At 46.3% G+C, this 22,114-nt stretch overlaps 1 protein-coding gene across 3 annotated transcripts in view; it reads right to left on the minus strand.

Annotated features, from left to right (window-relative positions):
- Wdsub1 (WD repeat, sterile alpha motif and U-box domain containing 1) overlaps nt 1-17,339 on the minus strand; it is a 28,719-nt gene extending 11,380 nt beyond the window's left edge. Inside the window, exons 1-5 of one of the 3 annotated variants that reach the window (XM_021639020.2) lie at nt 17,155-17,339; nt 12,640-13,067; nt 11,512-11,696; nt 7,896-7,988; nt 5,697-5,790 (exon numbers count right to left, since the gene is read on the minus strand). In XM_021639020.2, the coding sequence (XP_021494695.1) occupies nt 5,697-5,790; nt 7,896-7,988; nt 11,512-11,696; nt 12,640-13,037 (770 nt within the window). In that variant the 5' untranslated portion in view covers nt 13,038-13,067; nt 17,155-17,339. Of the gene's footprint in view, nt 1-5,696; nt 5,791-7,895; nt 7,989-11,511; nt 11,697-12,396; nt 13,068-16,819; nt 17,006-17,154 lie in introns of those variants that run through there. The other 2 variants (XM_060390220.1, XM_060390221.1) reach the window with 2 other exon arrangements.
- Between the last annotated feature and the right edge of the window lie 4,775 nt (nt 17,340-22,114).

Below are 22,114 nucleotides of genomic sequence, written 5' to 3' on the forward strand. Positions count from 1 at the left end.
AAAGATGCCCTAAAAGACAACTTCATCACACTAAACACACGCACGCAAAGTCCATTTAAACGTCTAAGGGAATGGTAACCACTATCGTGAGTTTCTATCGAACATAACCCCCACCGGGTCCTCAGGACACTGTGTCTTAAATACACACATTCCTTGGATGTCAGGTTGACAACACAACGAAAGGAAATCCCACTCTCTGACACCGCCATCAGATGCAGTGTCACGTAAGCAGAACTGGTGTTCGTGACTCAGGTGCGCACTGGATTGGGACAACTGTCAGCGATGGTGTGATGAGAAGGAAGGAAAGACAAGGGCTGAGTTTCAGGAAATGTAGGTATGTCACCTTCTGGTTGTTGCAGGGGAAGAGGGGGTGGCTGATTCATAACAGTAAGACCCCAGCATCCAGAAACAAAACAGAACCCAGCGCCTTGGTCGGGAGAAAAGAACCATGTCTTCAGGAATAGGACTTTTGGCTTCCTGGCTCTCTTTCCTACTTGGCGGCCAGACAGGAGACAGCTAGAGCCTGGAGAAAGTCAGCAGGCCGCGTGGTTCGGCTCCCGCTGCGTTCTCTATTTTTCTGATCTTCCTCATTCTGGTAAGAGCAGGGCCCCTGCTGTCCAAAAGCTGGTGGGCACGTGGGTTATAGGAGTGAAGGCATGGTACTGGTTTTTTCCCCTCATTATTTTTCAACACAAGAAAATATTTTTTTTTTCTTTTTTCAACTCAAAACTTCCTACACACTTCTGAGCACTTTTAAAACTGGCTTCTGTGGTCCTCACTCTGCAGAACAGTGAGAAGAACAGCAGCCTCTATCTGAATTATAATGATGGCTTTTGTGCTCAGTAGTAACTTTTGCATATAATGCTCTTTACATTTGTCTTGCTCAAGAGAAGGGGGTGGAGCAAGACTTAAGTTCTGCAGAGGGGCCAGAGGAAAGTTACCACAGAGAGCCAGAAGAAGGGTAAAGGAGCAAACTTCATACTTTTCCTGCTGGCATGTGCTGGCATCACAGCTCAGAGGACAAACAAAGAGTGTCGTGGATATAAACATGTTTTTGTTTTGGTCCCAGGTGTGGGATGTGGCACTGATTCAGATGGTCCACAGCAACAGACTGTTTGCCTCATGTGGGCTCTGAGAGGAGCTCTTGGCAGCTGCAGATAGTTTAAATCTGAGGAGTCTGCAGGCAGAATAAATGCCAGAGCCCAGAGAGTATAGAGGAGCTCTGAGAAAGAACAAGGCTGCTACTGCTTCCCCCCTACAGCTCCTGTTGCTGTTGATGCAGTCAGACAAGATGTTAGAGATCTCCTGAAACAAGGATTGGACTGGCTCCAAGGAACGCGGCGACCCTAACCAGCAGGAAGCAGCCAAGAGAACTGTGCCCCCTCTCCCACTAACCCTTTCTCTTTCCTACCTGGTGTTGGGATGTTGGAAGAGATTGGGGTTGAGTAGGGAGAAAGATAAAAAAAAAAAAATGTAAGTAAGAGTTTTTTAAAAGTACACCAACAGAAGTGTGTGAGACAGGCACAATCACCAAGTGTGTCTGCAAAGCCAGGCACTTGGGAAGGCCTTTACACATGTAAAACAATGCCACTCTCCCTATTGTTTACATTAAAATTTCCTTGGAAAGTATGCAAATATGTGATAAGTTTATTAAGCCACCCCTCAGTATCTGGAGGAAATGATTACACAAGCTACCTCCAGATCCTACAGATCACAAAATCGGCAGGTGCCCAAGCTTCTTCTATAAAATGATAATATATTTGCATATATCCTCATACTCTGCATATACTGTAATAACTCATCTCTGTATTGACTTTTATGCCTAATACAATGCACGTGCTATGCAAACAGCTATGCTGTATTGTTTAGAGAACAGCAAGAAAAATGTCTCTACCTGTTAAGCACAGGCTCAGTTTTCCCCAGGACTTTCCATCTTCAGTTGGTTAAATGCACACATGTAAAACCCAGGGATACACAGGGTCACTATGTTGTTTTTAAATGAATTAACAATACTCCAGAACTCTGCTCTTCATTCCTAATACAGGCCTCATATCCTTTATCTGAAATGTTTCAGGAGGAAAATGCTTCAGTTTGGAATACTGTACACACTTTACTGGCTATACTGTACAGACGTCACACCCTTACATTTCAGACTAGGAATGTTCAAATTGTATTTAAGTAGGGATAGACAGAAGGCCTCTGCTTACAAGCCCTTAGGAAGTCCTCAAGGCTGACTTAAGTCACTGACTTAAACTGTAACTTGATTCTTCACTGTGCCTTCAATACTTTCTCGCATCACTAAATCAAGGTGAATCTGAATCTTCTAAGCTCCATCCTGCTTGGCTGGTAAGAGAGCCAACCTGCCATCTCAGCAACCGTCACCTCTCTAGGGACACAGAAGCTCAAGCGTCTAGAACAGCAGCCCTCAGCCTTCCTAACGCCGCGACCCTTTAATACAGTTCCTCATTCGTTGCTATTTCGCATATGTGACATAGCTGATATGCACATATCTGGTATGCAGGGTTATCTGAAATGCGACCCCTGTCAAAGGGTCATTTGACTCCCAAAGGGGTTGTCACCCTTGAAGAGGACAGGAAGTGGTATGACCCCACGGAGGCCATGGCCCCCAAGAAGTGGACCCTACTTAGAAAGAAGAAGTGACCTACTTCTTTCTAGGCCCCGCCTCTACCTTTCATTGCCTCCCAAGATGCTCTGCTGTTCCCTACTGTCCTGCTGCTCTTTTTATTTAAAAACACTGAATCTCTTAAAATATTTATTTACTTACTATTTCTACATGTCTGTGTATATGTACCACGTGTGGACATCCAAATATCTGAATCTGGACACACACTTTTGAAACAGGAAAGAAAAGAGACAAATGCAGTAATCTAACTTCACTGTTATGAACTCTTTAAAGTTATGGAGTGGGCAATATTAAGCCTAGAACATAGAGAAACATATGCCATTTCATTTCAAAACAATAAATACTATAAACAAAGGTAAATGGACGAATTTTCTCAGAAGACTTTCCTGACCACAGTGCATGATAAGATTCAAGAGTATTTAGGTAATAAAGCCGGGCTTCTCCCACTCTCTAAAAAAACAACAATATGATGCTGGAGAGATGGCTCAGAGGTGAAGAGCACTGACTGTTCTTCCAGAGGTCTTGAGTTCTATTCCCAGCAACCATGGTGGCTCACAACCATCTATAATGAGATCTGGTGCCCTCTTCTGGCAAGCAGGCATACATGCAGGCAGAATACTGCATACATAATAAATTAATAAATCGAAAGAAAGAAAGAAAGAAAGAAAGAAAGAAAGAAAGAAAGAAAGAAAGGAAGGAAGAAAGAAAGAAAGAAAGATCAGTATGAGTAAAAACTGGGGTATAGTTCAGTGGTAGAGCACTTGCCTAGCATGGGAGAGGTTCTCAGTCTGATCCCCAGAATTCCCAAAAGATGACAGGGTTAATGTCAAGTCAAGGCAGAGAGATGGCATACTGCTCCTGCAGAAGATCTGGGTTCGGCCCCCAGACCCACACAGGGTAGCTCACAATTAGCAGGCTTTTCTGACACCCCTGGCATCCTTGGATACCTGCACTCGAGCACATACCCATATACAGTCACACACTCATACACAAAATTACAATAAAAAGTTGATGAAGAAAAAGATTATAAAGTAATTGAGCCAAGCATGCGTATTCAAATCAATAAAGATTCGAAAAGGAATGTTCCAGCTGAGAACAGGAAATCACAGAAACTTTCAAAAAAACCTTAAAAGAAAAAAAGCCAACTAGGAACAACAGAACCAAAGTTTAAGCAAAATGAAAGGTCAGGAGACTATTAAATGTAGCACAGGCGGTACTGGAGAGATGGCCCAGCAGTTAGCACTGGCTGTTCTCCATGAGGCCCGAGTTTGAGTCCTAGCACCGACGTGGTAGATCACAACTATCCATAACTCCAGCTCCAGGGCATTTGACATATGCACTAAGGACACTTATATACATGCAGGCAAAACATCCATACACATAAAATTAATTAATTAAAATGCTTAAATAGCACAGCAGCTGAAGAGAGCATTCAGAAAGGGGCAATCAAGAATGAAGTATGAAAGATGGAAATGGGCTGGAGAGATGGCTCAGTGGTTAATTGGATCTTGCAGAGGACCTGCTTTGGTTCCCAGCACCCACAGGGTGACTCACAACCATCTGTTAAATCCAGTCCCAGGGGAGCTGACTCCCTGTTCTAGCTTCCTTGGGTATCAGACACACATGCCGTGTACAGACTCATATGTAGACAAAACACTCATACACAGAAAACCAAAAAAAATTTAAAGACAAGACCAATAAAAATATTCAAGGTTAAAAGAGGTAATGTTTATAGTCAGGAGGTACAATTTGCACTTAAGTGGCATCTTAGAGAAGAGATGGAAAGGGACAAGGGCAGAAGCAGAAGAAATTACGAATTTCCAAAAACTGATGGAACACCATTCCACAGACTTAGGAAGCTAAAAGGATTCTCAGCATTGCGGGCCACCGCGGCTCAGATCATGTGATCTGCGCATGATCCTCCCTGCGAGGTATAGGGAGGAGACCACCAAGAGCTCAAGGCCAACCTGGTTTACAGAGCAAGTTCCACCAACCAGTGCTACACACGAGACGCTCGCTCAAGAAAGACGTCCCGGCCTGGCAAGATGGAGCAGTGGGTAAAGGCGCCTGTTACCAGGCCTGAAGGCTTGAGGCCAATCCCTGGTACCCACGTGGTAAGAGAGAGCACACTCCTCCACAGCTCTCCTCTGCTTTTCACAGAGTACGAGCCTCCCCACTCCTCTCCCTCCCCCCAAATTTGTTTACAAAGTATTTCTAGAGCAAGCTAAAAATAAGCCCACATGTGGAGGTACTAAAGAGAAGGCACAGAAAACCACATAGTAAACATGGGATGAGCATCTAGAAGAAAAACCATGAGTCACATCCAACGTAGTGAGATCACAGAGTAACTTTCTCTGCAGCAATAGGCCATTTAACTATGCCCAAGCCTGTCTGCTGCAAGCAAGGGTGGATTAACTTGGAAATGGGTGTTATTTAGCTGTGATCACCTTAAGAGATGCAGAGGGGGGAAAAAAACTTTTGCTGAAATATATCACTATGAGCTGGGTGGCGGTGTCGCACACTCAGGAGGCAGAGGCAGGTGGATCTCTGAGTTCAAGGCCAACCTGGTCTACAGAGTGAGTTCCAGGAGAGGGGCACAGAGAAACTGTCTCAAAAAACCAAAGAAGAAAGAAAGAAAGGAGAGAGAGAGAGAGAGAGAGAGAGAGAGAGAGAAAGAAGAGAAAAAAGAGAGAAAGATCATAGTGAATGCCTAACCACTTCTGGGGAAGTGCATACTAGCAGGCGAAGGGCGCAGTACACCATTCAATGGCTAAATTTAGAGACCCAAAATATGAAGTATAGGAAAGGCTGGAAAAGCCACCGGGCAGGTGGAATGGCCCAGCAGGTAAAGGCGACCGCCACCAAGGCGGAGGACCTGAATTCAAGCCCCGGCACCCACATGGGGTAAGGAGAGAACCAACCTCTGCAAGCTGTGCCCCGACCTCCACACACACACCCTGGCACGTGCACACATGCCCACATGATAGACGAGTGTGGGAACAGCAACAGCGTGCCGCTTTAGAAGCATTAACGGTTCACTTAGATCGCTTACCCCGACACAAGCATCTGTCCGTCATGGGAAAAGGCACAGGCCAGAACAGGGGCGGAGTGCCCACTTAGCGTACTTTTGTATTTTAATTCAAAGCCTGTAATTAACAAGGTGAGAGACGTTAGTAAGCTGATTACGCCTATGCTTTAAGTCGACACTACGTCATCTACAGGCTTAGCAATGTGAGTAACCAAGACGAAGACAGAAAAATCTGCATGTGGCCTGGGTATCCATACAGATACTCAGATAACTATAATGTAGGTTATGAGATGGTTTCAAAAATCAGTACTAGCTGGGGATGTAGCCCGGAGTCCAATACATACCGACACACACAAGCTTCAATAATAGATATTTTTTTCTTATAATCCATTAAATACAATTAGTACTCCCAATTAAGATTATTTATTTGTTTGTTTTTTTGAGACAGGGTTTCTCTGTGTCACCCTTGCTGTCCTGCACTCATTTTGTAGATGAGGCTGGCCTCGAACTCACAGAGATCCTCCTTCCTCTGCCTCCCACAGTGCTGGGAACACAGGCATGCACCACAATGCTGGCTCAGATTATTTTACATGATATACTCTGCAAGGACTAGGCTGGAGCAATTTTGTAATCACTAACATTTTTTAAAGTGTGCACAATTCAAGTGCCTGATAAAATAAAAATATGCTAACTGCCTAAAAGCCTTTAAAAAGAAAATCAAGTGCTTATGTTTTGTAAAATCTGACATTACTCAAACATCTTGTCTTTCTGTACATAAATCAATGGTAATTTATACATCCTACAAATCCACAACATGTTCAACACTCTTAGAAAGTACAACCATAGCTGGGCTGAGCTGGCACACGCTCTTAATCCCAGTACTCTGGAGGCAGAGGCAGACAGGTCTCTGTGAGTTCGAGGCCAGCCTGGTCCACAGAGTGAGTTCGAGGACAGTCAGGGCTATACAGAGAAACCCTGTCTTGAAAAACCAAACAAACAAAACAAAACAACAACAACAAAAAAACAACAAAAAACCAACCATCCCCCAAAACAAAAAAGCCAAAACCCTATAAAAAGGAAAGAAAAGGCCAGTAAGATGGCTCAGTGTGTAAAGAGCTTGCCACAGAAGCCTGCTAAGCGAGCTCAGTTCCTAGAACCACGTGAAGGTGGAAGACACCAACTCACCAAGGTGTTCCACAGGCCTCTCCACACCCCACACATACCCCCACAGTGAGATAACTTTAAAACACATCCATCTTATTTTTTATTACACACACGAGTGTCTGTGGGGTAAGTGCATGTGTGTGCAGCTGTCCAGAGATGTACCGTCAACTATACAACATCAGTGTTAGAAACCAAGCTCAGCCGGGCACTGTGCTGTCTAATCCCAGCACTGTGTGGCAGAGGCAGGCGGATCTCTGTGACAGGACAGCCAAGACTACACAAGAAGCCAAAACAAGAAACCAAACTTGGGTTCTCTGTGAGAACAGTAAGTACACACCACCACTGAGCAATCTCTCCAGCACCAATAAGTAACCTTAAAACAATTCAATTCAAGGATTTCCTCTCAAAGGAAAAAAAAAAAAAAAGATACAGATTCAGCAGATTGAGAGAAACGTGTCTGTGGCCAAGAATAGAAAATCAATTCAGGAGTTCCAACTGACAGGAGTTCAGGAAGAGGGCACGGGAAAAAGTAGTCATCAGAGACACTATAAAGGAATACCATAGCCCAAGGCAGACCACGACACACATCCTGACTGAATGGCCACCTGAGGCAACTGGACTCAATAAACAGCGGCCACAGCAAATAAATGCAAAGATGCTGTACACGTTATTCAGTGTGAAAACCACTCGCATGCAGGGAAGGAAAAGGCAGGGCGTGGTCAGAACCAGAGGTGGGCAATAGGCTGTCACAGTTCGTGCCTGCATTGCAGCCGATCAAAGTCTCTCTTTGCTTTTGATTTTTGAGACAGTGTCGAGCATAGCCCAGGCTGACCTTATCCATGTTCCATAGCTGAAGCTGGTATCGAATTACTCATCTTCCTGCCTCCATCTCCTAAATTCTAGGATTTTTAACTGGGTGCCCCAATGCCCAACTCAATAAACGTTTCTTAAAGCAGATTTTTCCTGTCATTTAAAACATCCAGAGTATCTTAAGTTTAAAAAGAAAAAAGATAAAACTCTTATGTAGGTCACAAATAATTTTAGACAGTTAAGACATACCTGAGACATGGGTGAAAGAAACAAGCCAGAGCTTGATTTCACAGTCTTGACCACATGATGCGAAGCGGTAAAACTGAAGGCCTTGTTCTCCACCTAAAAACAACAAATTAGGTAAACACAAACAAACACGAAGAACTGATAAAACCTTCTTAACCGAAAGGTTTTGATTATACTGAGATCTGCTCGTGTGACTCATTTTAACCAGGAATATTTGTTAGCTGACACTACTAAATAAAACGGTTAGAGTTCCCTCAAAACAGGTATTAAATCCAATTATGACTTAAGTCTGAAATTGCTGTTCTAAAAAAGTCAGGTTATAGCTCAGAGCTATAAAAACCAATATTCCGCCACGAAAGCAGAACATCTTCCCACTGAATTTTAGAGGTTATGAGGCTGTCATTAATGTAAAAAAAAAAAAAAATACTTAGAAACATCAGCTATTTTAAGAATGTAAAATGGCTAATCACACCCAACATGATTGTCTTCTGAAGTACCAAGTTCTTAAAAGCTTGCTGTAATGCACATGGAATATTAGTGAGAATTTATTTTCAGTTTGATTTGATTTGAGAGGAAAACTTGAATTACATAAATGTAAAATTGCATCAATCCAGCTGACCTGGTGGAAAATATTACACAGTTTAGGAAAATTAATCAACTCAAGCTGGCACCCCAGAAGTGGCTGGATAATGCTTTGTTAGAGAATTTAGAATTTCACTGTGTGTCTACTGGACTGTCCCTGAATAGATGATGACAGATATTGACACCATCAGTCCAAGCTCTTCCACGGGTGCTGCCTAACTGCACAGATGCCATCTTACACATGTCACAGGCGGCTTGACGCAACATGAAATAATACAGTTAAACCTGGTGCCCATCTTAGGAGTGCACTCTGGCCTTACAGACTCTCGGCATAGAGTATCTGAGTTAGATACCTGGGATAGACAGTACATTTTTCCTGCAGAGCATCTTACTGAATGCACACAAACCTTGCCAAGACACAAGAAATGTCAGGTTTTCCAAATCCACGGGACAGTATAACCTCAGAGATCTTAAACACGAAGAACTCATATTCTTGGTTTTAACTTTGATTCAGTTAGTTACTGAGAAGGTTTTCAAGCAGTAGAGCTGTTTATGAAAGCCACACCACACCCAATGTTTTTACAAATTCCTGTTAACAGTCACTCTTTTTTTTCTTTTCTTTTTTTTTTTTTTCCCCCGGACAGGGTTTTTCTATGTGGCCTTGGCTGTCCTGGACTCTCTGTTGACCAGGCTGGCCTCAAACTCAGGGAGATCCACCTGCCTCTGCCTCCTAAGTGCTGGGATTAAAGGCATGTGCCACCAGGTCTGGCTCTAACAATCACTGTTAATGTATATATCAAAGGTAAGGGAGGAAAGGCTGGGAAAAATGTAAACTCTGCCCATGCTGTAACGGGAAGATAAGGACACAGTATGACCTGCCTCTCAACCTTGGCCTGGTTTACTGGTTTAGAGACCCTGTCCTTATGCATAAGCCGCCAATAATTTTCCTCAAAGATTATTTTTACATCCAATGCAGGTCCCCGAATGGCAGTGCTGGCGACCACGTCCTAAACAGGACTCTGGGTAAAGAGGATTGTTATTGGGTAAACAGAAGCCTAGATTCAGAAGGGCTGTTCTGTTTACCTGGAAAACTGCAATGCAACCTTCCTTCTCTGCCCCAACAGTCAACTACCTAGGGCAAGGGCATTCCTCCATAGTCAAACAATTCGTCCCTGACTTAATGTGTGAAAACAATGAAAACAATAATGATAGCTAGCCCACCCTCCCGTATGACTGTCTGCCCCGCCCCTGGATGCCAGGTACTCCTAAAACTTGGCACTCTTCCCCTTCAGAGGTGAGACACTCTCTCTCGCACACACAACCAACACAAGCACGCCTCGATGTAAGCTAAGTGATCAGTCCCCCAGTGTGCCTGTTCTCAAGACTTATGTCACTGCATACCCTTTTGCAAAAGTGACACTGCCTTGCCTAGTTAGTGTGTCTCTTTGCAATATTTTTTTTCTCCAATAAGTGAGTGTCTCAAAGATGTGGAGAAGGTACCACAAAGATGAGTGAAATGGTTCCTGTTTTAAGCCATCCTGGGGGAATAAGATAGCACAAAACAATCACTGAAAGACTAAAATGCTTAACTAAATTGGGTTTAATAAAGCCTAATTAAAAGAGAATAGGAGAATGAATTCATGAAAGAAAAATCTATTAGACTGATATATAATGTGAAAAGGTTAAAAAATAAAAGATTTCAGTTAATCAAGCAATCCTCAACATTCAAGGTCTAGTGCCTGCTGGGTGAAGGGCCCACAAGGAAATTCCTCGAAAAACAAATTCAATATAGTCAAGGAATGGAGGAAGGCTCTGTGGCAGGAGAGTATATAGAGCCAGGACTGGTTTTCAGTTACTGTTAGGTGTGGCATGCTAGGAAGGCACTTACATATTGTGCTTTGGAATTTGAAATTTGACCTTCACTGCACTTGAATCACTGAGGGCTCTGGAATAAGGGGAATGCCACAGCCATTCTGTCTTCTTTCTGTGCCCGGGCTGCCAAGAGCATCATACATAGATAGCCACGTGCGGGTTCTGAGCTCTATGATACCCACACCAGATTTTAAAGGCTTCCTATGAGGGGAAATGTTTTGTGCACACACCATCGGCCAGCATCAGTCATTTACTGTGTGGCTCCTTTGTTGCCATGGACAGCTCTAATCAGATGACAAGACTAAAGAAGGCAGAGGCAGGGGTTCTCCTCTAATACAGCCAAGAAAAATGACCCAGGCTAGCTGTCCAACTCGCCCACTTAAAACCAGGAGCTCTTGTTTCATCTTAATAAACAAAACTAGTTATGTTGCCAAACAGCTTAATGGGTTTTTGGAAGATTAAATTAGTGAAGGCAAAACGTTACCTCTATTTCCAACTTGGTGTGTGTATAGGTGTGTGTGGGCACGTGCTCACAGGAGCCAGAGGTCAGTATCAGGCAGCTGCCTCAACTGCTTCTCACGGTTTGTGAGGAAAACTGTCAGTCACCTGGACCCTGCTGACCTGGTGAGGCTCTTGTGTGCAAGCCCCAGAGAGCCTCCTGACTCTGCTTCCCCAGGGCTGGGATTACAGGGTGCACACACACACACACACATGCACACGCGCACACGCACACACACACCATGGCTGGATTGCTGTGTGGCGCTGGGGATCCAGACACCTGGCTCCAGCTGGCACAGAAAGCTGTTCACCAACTTCATCTCCCCAGTCCTTTCCCAATTTGTAAATTTCCCATTTCCATCTCAATCTCAATTAAAAAAAAAAAAAAGACAGTTAAGTCTATGGAAATTCCATGGTCAAAGAATCTGAATCTATTGTAACAAGCTGAATTTCCTGTACAGGCTTTAAAAAAAAAAAAAACAATAAATTTTTCATATAATAGTTCTTCATGATTCATTTTGATCAAAAAAGACAGAGAGGCTGCTTCTGTAACAAACGGAGAGGCCCTCAGTACTAACGATGGGACCGAAACGCAAAGGATGAAGTCATTGGGCTGACAGGCAGCCGGTGCTCGAGAGAGCAGAGCGAGCAGGGCGAGCTAACCAACCAGGAAGCGGCTGCGAGGAGAAGCTGCAGCCGGTGATGCCGAGGTCGTGGGCCTTCTCGCTGTGCAGACACCTCATTCTATCATCCCACAGGGTCAGATCTCCCCCCGAGGAGCCGGTCACCAAGAGGCCCCCGCCGGGAGAAAACGCACAGGCCACCAAGGAGCCATCCTTGACACTACCACACCTGAAACGAAAACCAGCAAGGAGGAGGTGAGTTCAGGGTCTTACTTTCTGCTCCAGGCCCTTCTGAAATGACAGCTGGCTGTGACAGAACTGGAGCGGCCGACTGACGCCCACACAGTAAAACATCCCATGCTCTACACGGACACCCCCTTTCAGGGTACAGGGGGACTTAAACACATCAGCTGATGCCCTGAGCCTGGATCACAGGGGCACGATGCTCCTATCCTCACAGCAAGTCAATGAGAGCCCATTAAAAAAGACTCAGATTTGAAAAAGAAAAAAACAACCAAAAATAACCAATGGCCATACATACAGAAAGATTTTTTTCTTTTTTTACTGAAAAGACATGCTGTTATCATAAAAAGCACATTCGATTTCTGTATTAAAGTCCCTCAGATAATAGTAAGGCCTGTGTCCCATCTTCAAATTCTTCATGGAAAAAAAAAAAACCAAACAAACCAAACCTGCGGTGAATAATGATTCTCTTGGGAGGAGAGGCCAAAGGCACTGTCCTGGCAACGCTGCTCCTCAGGCAACTAAACAAACTGATAAGGACTGGCAATTAGTGCGCTATTAGGCACAGGCAGGAAGGAAGCTGGGCCGAGGAGGTGCAGCTCACACCTGAGGAGGGAAAGCCTCCTCAGCCGGGCATCCGTTTCTCTAAGGGGCCAGCGCTTTCTTTCTGAGCTGCAGCCCCTCACCATCATTAAAGGCATCGCCCTCCTCAGCCCTGAGGCCACCAGGGAGGACAGCCACCGGCCGGTGCCTGCTCTGCGGGAAGACGATCAGGCGATCTTGGCTGTTCACACAAAGTTACGGTTGCTAGTGCGCGTGATGACGTCAGCTAAAACGGTCAGCTCTGGGTCTACTTTACCGCAAGCAGAGGGGAACCGTAACGGTAACAGGATTCGGGCCTGGCCGGGCAGGGGTTCGAACCGCCCTACCTGTAGAACTTGTAGGACTGCGCGTTCCACAGAACCACGGAGCCGTCGGCGGCCCCGGCCGCCAGGTAGGCCGAGTCCGGGGAGAAGCAGCAGGTGCGCACCGGGCTGCCCCCGGGCTGCTCCCACACGGCCAGGGCGTGGCCGCTGTGCGGGTTCCACAGCACCGTGGTCCCGTCGGTGGAGCAGGACGCCAGAAGGTGCCCCGACGGCGAGAAGCAGCAGCAGTGCACGGCGTAGGTGTGCTGCTTCAGCGGCGAGTGCGGCAGCTCGGCGAAGCCGCTCAGGGCGTACAGCCGGACGCTCTTGTCCAGGGAGCAGGTGGCCAGCAGGGAGGCCGAGAAGGCGCAGCAGCTGACGTCGTCGCCGTGGTCCGCCAAGGTGTGGGCCAGCCTCACCATGTTCCTCCCGCGCGCGCCAAGTCACGCGGCCTGCGAGTTTGGAAACGGCTCCAAGTTACCACGCCGATCTCGGAGTCTTCAGGGGTAACTTACTGCCTGGGCAACTCTGGAGGAGACGATGAAACCAACCAGCCAACCAACCAACCAACCCCACACAGCACCTCCTCCGCCCATCACAGCCACCCCTGGCCTCCCAACACAACCTGCTTCTTTGCCTTTGCAGCCTAAAAACTGGCCCCACCTGTGCATCTCAACTCAAAAAACATTACCACTTCCGACTGTGTCGGCTGCTCGCTCCACAGGAGAGCCAAGGTCATTTGCTTGGCGATGTGATTTATTGGGGGGGACCCCAACAAGTCTCATTCAATATGTGGCTGTATTGAAAGCTGTCTTGTCACGGTTTGCAGAGAGACACAAAGGATTTGAGGTGAGGAAAACAATACGCCAACAAAACAGACGTGGCCAGAGCACACAGCAATCCAAAATCAAAATTTAAAGACTTAAAATCCAATTCCCTCTCTACAGCTCATAAAAGCATATGGTCTGATTCCTTTTTTTCCAGCAATGTAGCGATGTTTACTGATTCCGTTTTATAGATCTTTGGTGTTCCTGTTGCTTATTCCAAGGCAATTTTTGGATTAAAATTTTAACACTAACACAAGTTACAGGGTTTCATCCTGACATTTTTTCTCAGTTTGTCTTGCTGAATTTCCCAACTTCCTCATCCCTGGACCCCCTTCCCTCTGGAAAATAACCCCTTCTGCCTTCATGCCATGTATAATATATATATGTGTGTGTGTAGTATGTGTGTGTATATAATGTTGTAGAAGTGTCTTATCTGCATGCATGTTTGTGCAATAAATGCGTGCACTGTCTGCAGAGACCCAAAGAAGGCGCTGGAACTGGAGTTATAGACAGTTGTAGGCTGTCGTGTAGGTGCTGGGAATCAAACCCAGGTTCTCTGGATGAGCGGCTAGTGCTCTTAACCACAGAATCATTTCTCCAGCCTCATGTCACATGTGTTCTGTTACTTTCTTTCCATCCCCTGAACTTTTTTCTTCTTCTCACAGTCTCCTTTCTAATTTCATGATCCACAGATCCCTACCCTTGAACAAATAAAAGAATTAAGATTCAGGGGGTTGGAGAGATGGCTCAGAGGTTAAGGGCACTGACTGGTCTTCCAAAGGTCCCGAGTTTCAATTCCCAGCAACCACACGGTGGCTCACAACCACCTAGAATGAGATCTGGTGCCCTCCTCTGGTGTGCAGGTGTACATGCAGGCAGAACACTGCATAAAAAAATAAGTAAATAAATCTTAAAAGAAAAAAAAAAAGAACTAAGATCCAGAATCTTGAATCAACACTTCAGTTTTAGGTATTTAACAGAATACCTGTGGAAGCCAGGAAACTGGAAAAGGGACACTGGGGAGAGAGAGACTTTAAGGGAGGCAGTGGAATACTGGGGCAGAAAAGTTTAAGCTGTGAGGGTGGGGGAGATGAGCAAAGTGGGGTGCTAACCAAAATGAAGGGGAAGGTGTATACCAAAAGTTATATGGAAACCCAACTGAAAAACATAAAAGATTCAAAGGTATGACTAGCCAACATTGCCCTAGAGCCCGTGAGTCACCAAGGGAAAATCTCAGTGCCTGGTGGGGCACCTCCTGTCTTAGTGTCTCTTCTATCCTTATGAAGACACAGTGACCAAGAAAACTTGTAAAAGGAAGACTTTACTGGAACCGGCAGTTCCAGAGGCTTAGAGTCCATCATGGCGGGGGAGGGGAATATGGCAGCAGCCTAGCAGGCATGGCACTAAGCAGCAGCGGAGAGCTTCCACCTGACCCAAAGGCACAAGCAGACAGAGAGCTACCTGGAAACAACAAGGGTGTTTAAAACTTCAAAGACCCTCCCCAGTGACACACCTCCTCCAAGGCCACACCCCTAATCCTTACCAAACAGTCCCACTAACTGGGGAGGGAACATTCAAATACTTGAACCCGAGGGCATTCTAATTCAAGCCACCACACTTTCAGAGGAATCGTTGGTCAGAGGAGCCCCAGAGACAACCCCACTCCCACTCCCACACAGCACAGGCTCTTGACATCCCTTGGTTGTCCCCCAGAACTAGACGGCAAGGCTCTATTGCTGAAGGTTCCACACTCCAGGCTCTAAGACAGAAAGAAATCAAGCTGCAACTGACCTGTAAAGCTCCCCACCTGCTGACCAGGTTTTAGTGCAAGGTGGTGGTATGAAGGCTGTTGGAGGGAAAAGGCAAGTCTTAACTAGCTGACACACTGTGAACTGTAATCACAACCTGCCAGGCAAGATGTAGCCAACAGTGTAATAATGGCACAACTGTTATGCAGACAACCAATCTTTCTCTGAGTTTGTGGATAGCTCCACAGGAGGAAAGCCATGCCCAGTCCTGAAAAACCTGCCTATAACCCAACCCAGAGGGTCACAGGCCCTTGAGGGAAACTTACTACTGTCGTTTAGCTTAACTGAAAAGGTGTCAAACTGCTGATATATGTTTATAATCACAGACAAATGCTGCTCTCAGCCCTAGAGAAACCTCTCTTTGCAAAAAGCAGAGGTGAAGCAGAGCCTCACGGCTACTCAAGTAAAGCTGAGGAACCAGCCCTAAACAAGATGTTTGTACCGTCCCTTCTAAGGCTTAGGGAACAACTGGAGGATGGGAAACAAACAAACACACAAAAATTCAAGAGGCAGCAGACATAGGGAAGTGCATTGTTGATAGTCTACCTTTTAGATACAGCACAGCCACCGCACTCAGAAACTCACAGCAGCTGTGGTTGATCGGGCTGGGCCTGCACAAGACTGGCCCAGTCAAGGACCAGGAAGGGGGTCATGAGGCCCCACACCTTACTTCTGAACTACTGGCCAATGGCAGATTCTTGGAGGGGGAGACATTCAGGGCTGAGCCCCCCAGGCTCAAATGAATTCTTCTAAATCTATGGCCATATAAAAGGTCCTGGTAAATGCATTATGGACATGTATAAAATTGCCAAAGAACAAATTTAACTAATAAATAACAGTTGAGGAGATACATGGAAGAAACCGGGCATTTGTCTGAGTCCAGCTTATTTCACTTGACAGGGTCATTTCTAGTCCCATTCATTTTCTAACAAGTATCATGATTTCATTTTTCTTCGTGGCAAAGTAAAACGCTACTGTGTGTGCAGCAACTTTTAAAATCCATTTATCTGGTGACAGACACCTAGGATGGTTCCACTTCTTGTTATCAGCCGCAGTGCACAGGGATATGCACGCATCTCTGCGGTACGAGGTAGACTTTTGGGTGTATAAGAGGTTGCACAGCTAGGTCATACGTTAGTTTTCTGAGAAACCTTCATGCTGGTTTCCACAGTGGCAGCTCCCGGGTGCAGGTCCACTGCCAGTGACCACATAGAAGTAGGCACCTCGTCCACATTGCCTAGCGCGGTGCCAGGTACCTAATGTGCTCAAATAAAACTTCGTTGAAAGTTTATCCTGTATATGAAGTCTAGCGTGAAGTGATTTAGAAAATAAAGCTTCGGGAACAAAAACCTGTCAGTGGAAAACTGAATAATTAAAAAATAATAATGCCAGGCATCATGGCACTAGCCTATAACACTAGCGCTAGGTAGGCAGGCGGAGGATCAGGAGTTCAAGCCCACCCTCAGCTCAACAAGGTGAGGCTAGCCTTAACTAGTCTCAGAAAACCAACAAACCGACAGTAACAGCGACTGAATCCACCCTTAACGGACACATGTGACCTCGACTTACAAAATGCATAACGTCCTGTCTTCATCGAGTTTGCGGAAATCTCTACAAGTAAGTTCGGCAGCCCCCATCCTACCCGTCCCCCAAAGCCCTGAAAACATAAGCACCAACACCCCGGCAGGCTCTCGGAAAACAAGCTCAGCCGGCGCTGCCTGGAGCCAGTCCAGGTCCCCAGGGTGCAAGCGCAGCGGGAGACTCCGGCAGCCGGCTCAGGCAATCGATGCCCGGAGGACGGGCGAGCGGGCAGGCTGGTGGGCTGTGCTCGACCACTGCCCGCCGGGTGGCCGGTCCCGCCCCCGCCCCGCCCCAACGCGACCCGGCGCGCAGCCTGCACTCACTTCCCTCGCAGCGGACTGAGCGTCCCGCCTCGGGGCGGCTCCTCCCGGCCCGGCCGGGGCCACTCACGCTCGACCCGCGCGCGCACCGCGGGGCTCCAGCTCACGAAAGCTGCACGGCGGCAGCGGGGAGGCTCGACCTCCGGGCTGGGCTGCTCGGTGGCCACCGCGGGCCTCGCCGGGTCACGTGTTCGCGAAAGGAGGTGGGCGTGGCCGAGGAGTGGGGCGTGGCGAGCGAGGGCCCGCCCCGCCCGCGCACGCGCGCTGCTGGTTGAGCCGTTTGTCTCCCAGTGGGCTTCTGCGCTGGGAATTTTCCAGGAAGATTTGTTGTTGTTGTTTCCTGCTTTATGGTACAGATAGAACTGTATCATAACTTATTGAACATTTCCATGCTGCTGAATGTACACCACACACCAAGTACCCAGTGGTCTTTCGGAGGAGGCATGGCATGGTTTGTACCCTCAGTGATATGCGCAGTGCTGCCTATCTCTCCACAGTCTTGCCAGACTTGAGTGTTATCTTTTTATAGCTCTGGAGTGAGTGAAGCCCTGAGTGACTGTCTGATATGGGCATCGCGGTATTAAGGAGCCCAATGCCTCCGACCCATGGGAATGGAAAAGCCATCCATCCCTCTTGTCTCAGGTTCTAATGGTGACAGTGTGGTGCAGAAGGTGCCCACTGTGGCTTTGTCCTGGATAGACTGCTCCCCTCCAGAGACTGCTGACTAGCTAAGCCCGTCTCCTTGTTCAACCGTATTCTGTAAACCAAGCCACCTTAATTCAACTGTGCTTAACAACCCCGCCTCCCTGTTCACGGGTATGGGTTGGTTTGGCTTTTACGATACAGGGTTTCCCTGTGTAACACAGCCCTGGCTATCCTGGACTCGCTTTATAGACCAGGCTGGCCTCGACCCCAATGTAGGGATTAAAGGCATGCAGTACCATGCTCGGCTGTTCAGCTGTATGAACATGCTGAGCATCTAGCTTCGAGGGTTCTGCGGCCTTTTCCAGGAGAGAGCCGACTTGTGATCCCAGCTTTTGTGAATGTGGCGCTGTCATTTCTTCATTCCTCTGAGGCCCGCACAAGGGTGCAGCATGTCTCCATTCATTTGATTGGCTGTCGTCAACTTCAGTAGAATCTATAAAAGAAATCTATATCGTCAATATAACCAGATCTAGAATCACCATGACAAGGAACCTCTAAGCTTGGTATGAGAAATTCTCTAGATTAGGTTAACAGAGGTGGAAAGATGGGTCCCCTGGGCACCATCCCATGGAATGTCTTGGGCACGGAGCACCAGTGTTCACCTGTTTTGTGACTTGGATGCAATGCGACCAGTCACCCCCAAGCCTTGCTGCTCACGTGCCCAGACACAATGGTTCTGGGACTGTGAGGCAAAGTGGAGCCTCCCTTCCCTAAGTTGCTCTGGCTAGGTTTTATCACCGCAATTAGACAAATAGCCAATCAGCCCTGCCTACAAACACCTGCTCAGAGCACATTCATGCCAAGGCTGTGGGAGAGGCAAACCTCTCTAGTCTCTTGCCTAAAACATTGGAATTTGGGAGATTTTCAAACCACAGCAAGTGTTCCTGGTCTTGGCCGTGATGCTCTGACTCCCTCAAGTCGTAGGCCTGTTTAAGTTCCACTAGTAGGCTGTGAAAGGCAAGACAGCTCTGGGGTTACTCACCTAGCTCTGAGGAGGTCCAGACCACATGGAGAGGAATCTCCCAAATCTGGAGCTATCTCGTCAAATAGGAATAATTTATAAAGAAGAAACCTAGGTTCTCTGCTCCTCCCAGTTGGAGAGATGGACAGAAAAATCCTCAGCAGCAGCACCTATGTCCTTGAAGCCAGATGGTAAAAGTTGGGGGAGGGGAGCAAGACGGCTCTAGGTTACTCACCTCGCTCTGAGGAAGTGCAGATGAGAGAAATGAAGATCCCATCTGTCCATTCAGCCCGAGTTCCAGTAAGGAGTGGGGACCCAGGAGAAGACCTGCCGCTTCTCAGTAGCATCCTCAAGGCACAAGCCATGTGCCGGGCCCTGTCATCATGGCAGATTGTTTCTTTATGGCCCAGAGCTTTGGACTGCTAGAGAAATACGCCGTCTTAGTTCCTTTTCTGCTTGTGGTAGCAAAACACCCTGAGCGAGGCAGCTTGTAAATGAAGTGTTTAATTGGGCTTGCCGCTTCAGAGGCTCAGCAGCCATGATGGTGGAGAAAGGCGAGGGTGGCAGGAACAGCTAAGACCTCACCTCTTAGAGTCACAAGCAGGAGGCTGGAGAGAGCGAACGCAAAATGGTACAGCTCTTTTGAATCCTCAAAGCCAGGCCCCAGTGGCATTCTTCCTCCAAGGAGGCCAAACTTCCTGATAGTCGCCAGATAGTCCTTAAGTGAAGACTAAGTATCCTTCTCATTCAAGCAAACACATATGCTCACAGTTTCTCTTTGCTTAAAATGGGGTAACTAAAACTCAACCAGTTACTTAAAATCAAAAACTCTTCTTGGAGCCTTACCATATAGTTACAGTGCGTAAGCAAGCATGGGAAGATATTAAAAGACAATCCACCAATCTAAGACTCAAAAGGAATGTATTCAGTCCAACTCTGTTCCAAAGAAAACTGCGTGGATGTTTGTTTTCCTCACACATGTAGATTTGTGGGGTCTAGCCCTGGGATGGCTGTGAAGCTAATGTTTCTAGGGTTGATGAAAGAATGCATTGCTTAAATGTCTCACATGCACTCCTTCTGTCTCTTGCCCCCTCACAAAAGTGACAGCTTCCTGTTCATACCATACAGGCCAGGAGCGGATTGACTTTCCTTGTGGAATCATCTCTGATCTGTCTTTCCTATGACTTCCTAATTTAAATTTTTTTTTAATCTTAATTAAGGTATTTCAAGACAGGGTTTCTCTGTGTAGCCCTGGCTGTCCTAGAACTCACTCTGCAGACGAGGCTGGTCTCAAACTCAGAGATCAGCCTGCCTGTCCTGGGATTAAAGGTGTGCACCAGCTGACTTCCTAATATTTTTAACAGTTCATATAATTTGAAGACCATGAAATTTACCATAAACTCATCCATTTAAAATTTAATAGTTTTTAATATATTCACAGTTGTGCGACTGTTACTTACACTCTACTTCCCTAGAAGGTAATAAGTAATCCCTCAGGTATTCTAATCTATGACTGGCTTTTCCACCCAGAATGATATTTTCAGTGCTCTTACATATTATGTATGTCTTCCTTTTTATTACCGAATAATATTCCACAGTGTAAGTGCACAGCATTTTTATCCATGTATTAGCTGGTAGCATCTGAATTGTGGACATGTTTTCAAATCTCTTCAATACACACCTAGGAGCAATATGTCTGGGTCATCCATTAAGAGTTAAGTTTCACATTGTGACAAACCTTCAGACTGCTTCCTAAAACCTCTGTGCTGTTCTACAAAGCCGCCGGGAGTGCATGAGAATCGCCAACAGCTGCTACTGTCTACCTTAGTTCAGAAGCATGCTCTCAGAAAGCCAAATTTACCTACTTTGTTCATTTGTCACCCATCTATTTTCAAAATTATCCGGTAACCCTCCAACTGTCATTATAGTACTCTCTCCCTGGACCTGGCTCTTCTTCATCTCTTACACTTCATGTGAAGTATAAGAACAGTTTATCAATTTATTAAAAAATGCCATTTGATGTTTTGATAGGGATTGTGTTAAATATATAGACAAACTTCAGGATTTAGCATCATTATAACACCAAAATCTTCCAATCTGTGTATTTTTCCACCATCAACTTAGTCTTTTTTGTTGTTGTTGCTTTGGGTCTCATTGTGTTGCTCTGGCTGTTCTGGAACTCTCTCTCTGTAGACCAGGCTGGTCTGAAACTCACCGAGATCTGCCTGCCTCTGCCTCCTGAGTGCTGGGATTAAGGTGTGCACCAGCACAGCCTGGCTAAAGCTTTATAGTTCTAGGGGTATACGTCATCCACTCTTGTTTCCATCCCCCTTCCTCCCTCCTGTCCTTCCTGTCTCTCTTCTTCATTCCTCCTTTGTCCTGTCTCTCCTAGGAATTAAGTTTAGGGATGCCCCATGAATGCTAGGCAAGGACTCTAAGCTCATCCTCTTTCTACTTCTGATTAGGTCTCACTAAGTTGCCAAGACTTAAATTGAACTGGCAATCCTCCTGCCTCAGCCTCCCAAGCAGTAGAGATTATAGGTCTGTGCTATCAGGCCTGGCTGCTTATACATTTATTTTTAATATTTTATCCTTCTTGATGTGACTATCCACGGGGTTATTTTAATTTTACTAGGTTTTAGTATTGTTAGAATAGAGAGGGTGGCGGAGATGGCTCAGTGGCCAAAGCGCCTGCTGTGTAAACCTAAGGGCTTGAGTTTGGATCCTCAGAGCCCGCACGCTGGATGTGGTGGGAAGCACCTGTAATCCTTACCCTCCTGCGGCAAGATGGGAAATGGAGACAGGAGAACTCCAAAGCCTGAGAACCAGATAGCCTGCCACATACAGCAGCAAGCAGCAGGGCCCCTGTGCCAGACAAGGCCAGAGGGGAGGAGCAACACAGGCTGTCCTCTGACTCCCCTGTGCCACAGCTCACACACCAACATGCACACATACACGCGTGTACACACACAGCTCACCTTGACTTTTTTTCACTTATAACAGATTCTTTTGTAGATCCCTTAGTACTTTCTGTATGATAAGATCTTCATCTGAAACAGATTTTTTAACGTCTTTCTTTCTGGTCGTGAAGCCTTTCGTTTGCTTTGCTTTGCTATTCCTGCTAGCTCCTCTACAATGTTGACCTATCTTTCTTGACGGTATTCTGGGGACAGCAGGATCTCCCACAGTTAAGTTTGATAATAATGTAGTGTTTTATTAGCTATATCCACACAAACTTACAATGGCCCCAAAGTTCCTTGAGTCAAAAGCTAATTCCCTCCACCTCTTCTTGGTGTC

This window comes from Meriones unguiculatus, chromosome 8 (genome assembly GCF_030254825.1).
Source record: "Meriones unguiculatus strain TT.TT164.6M chromosome 8, Bangor_MerUng_6.1, whole genome shotgun sequence".
NCBI lineage: Eukaryota > Metazoa > Chordata > Mammalia > Rodentia > Muridae > Meriones > Meriones unguiculatus.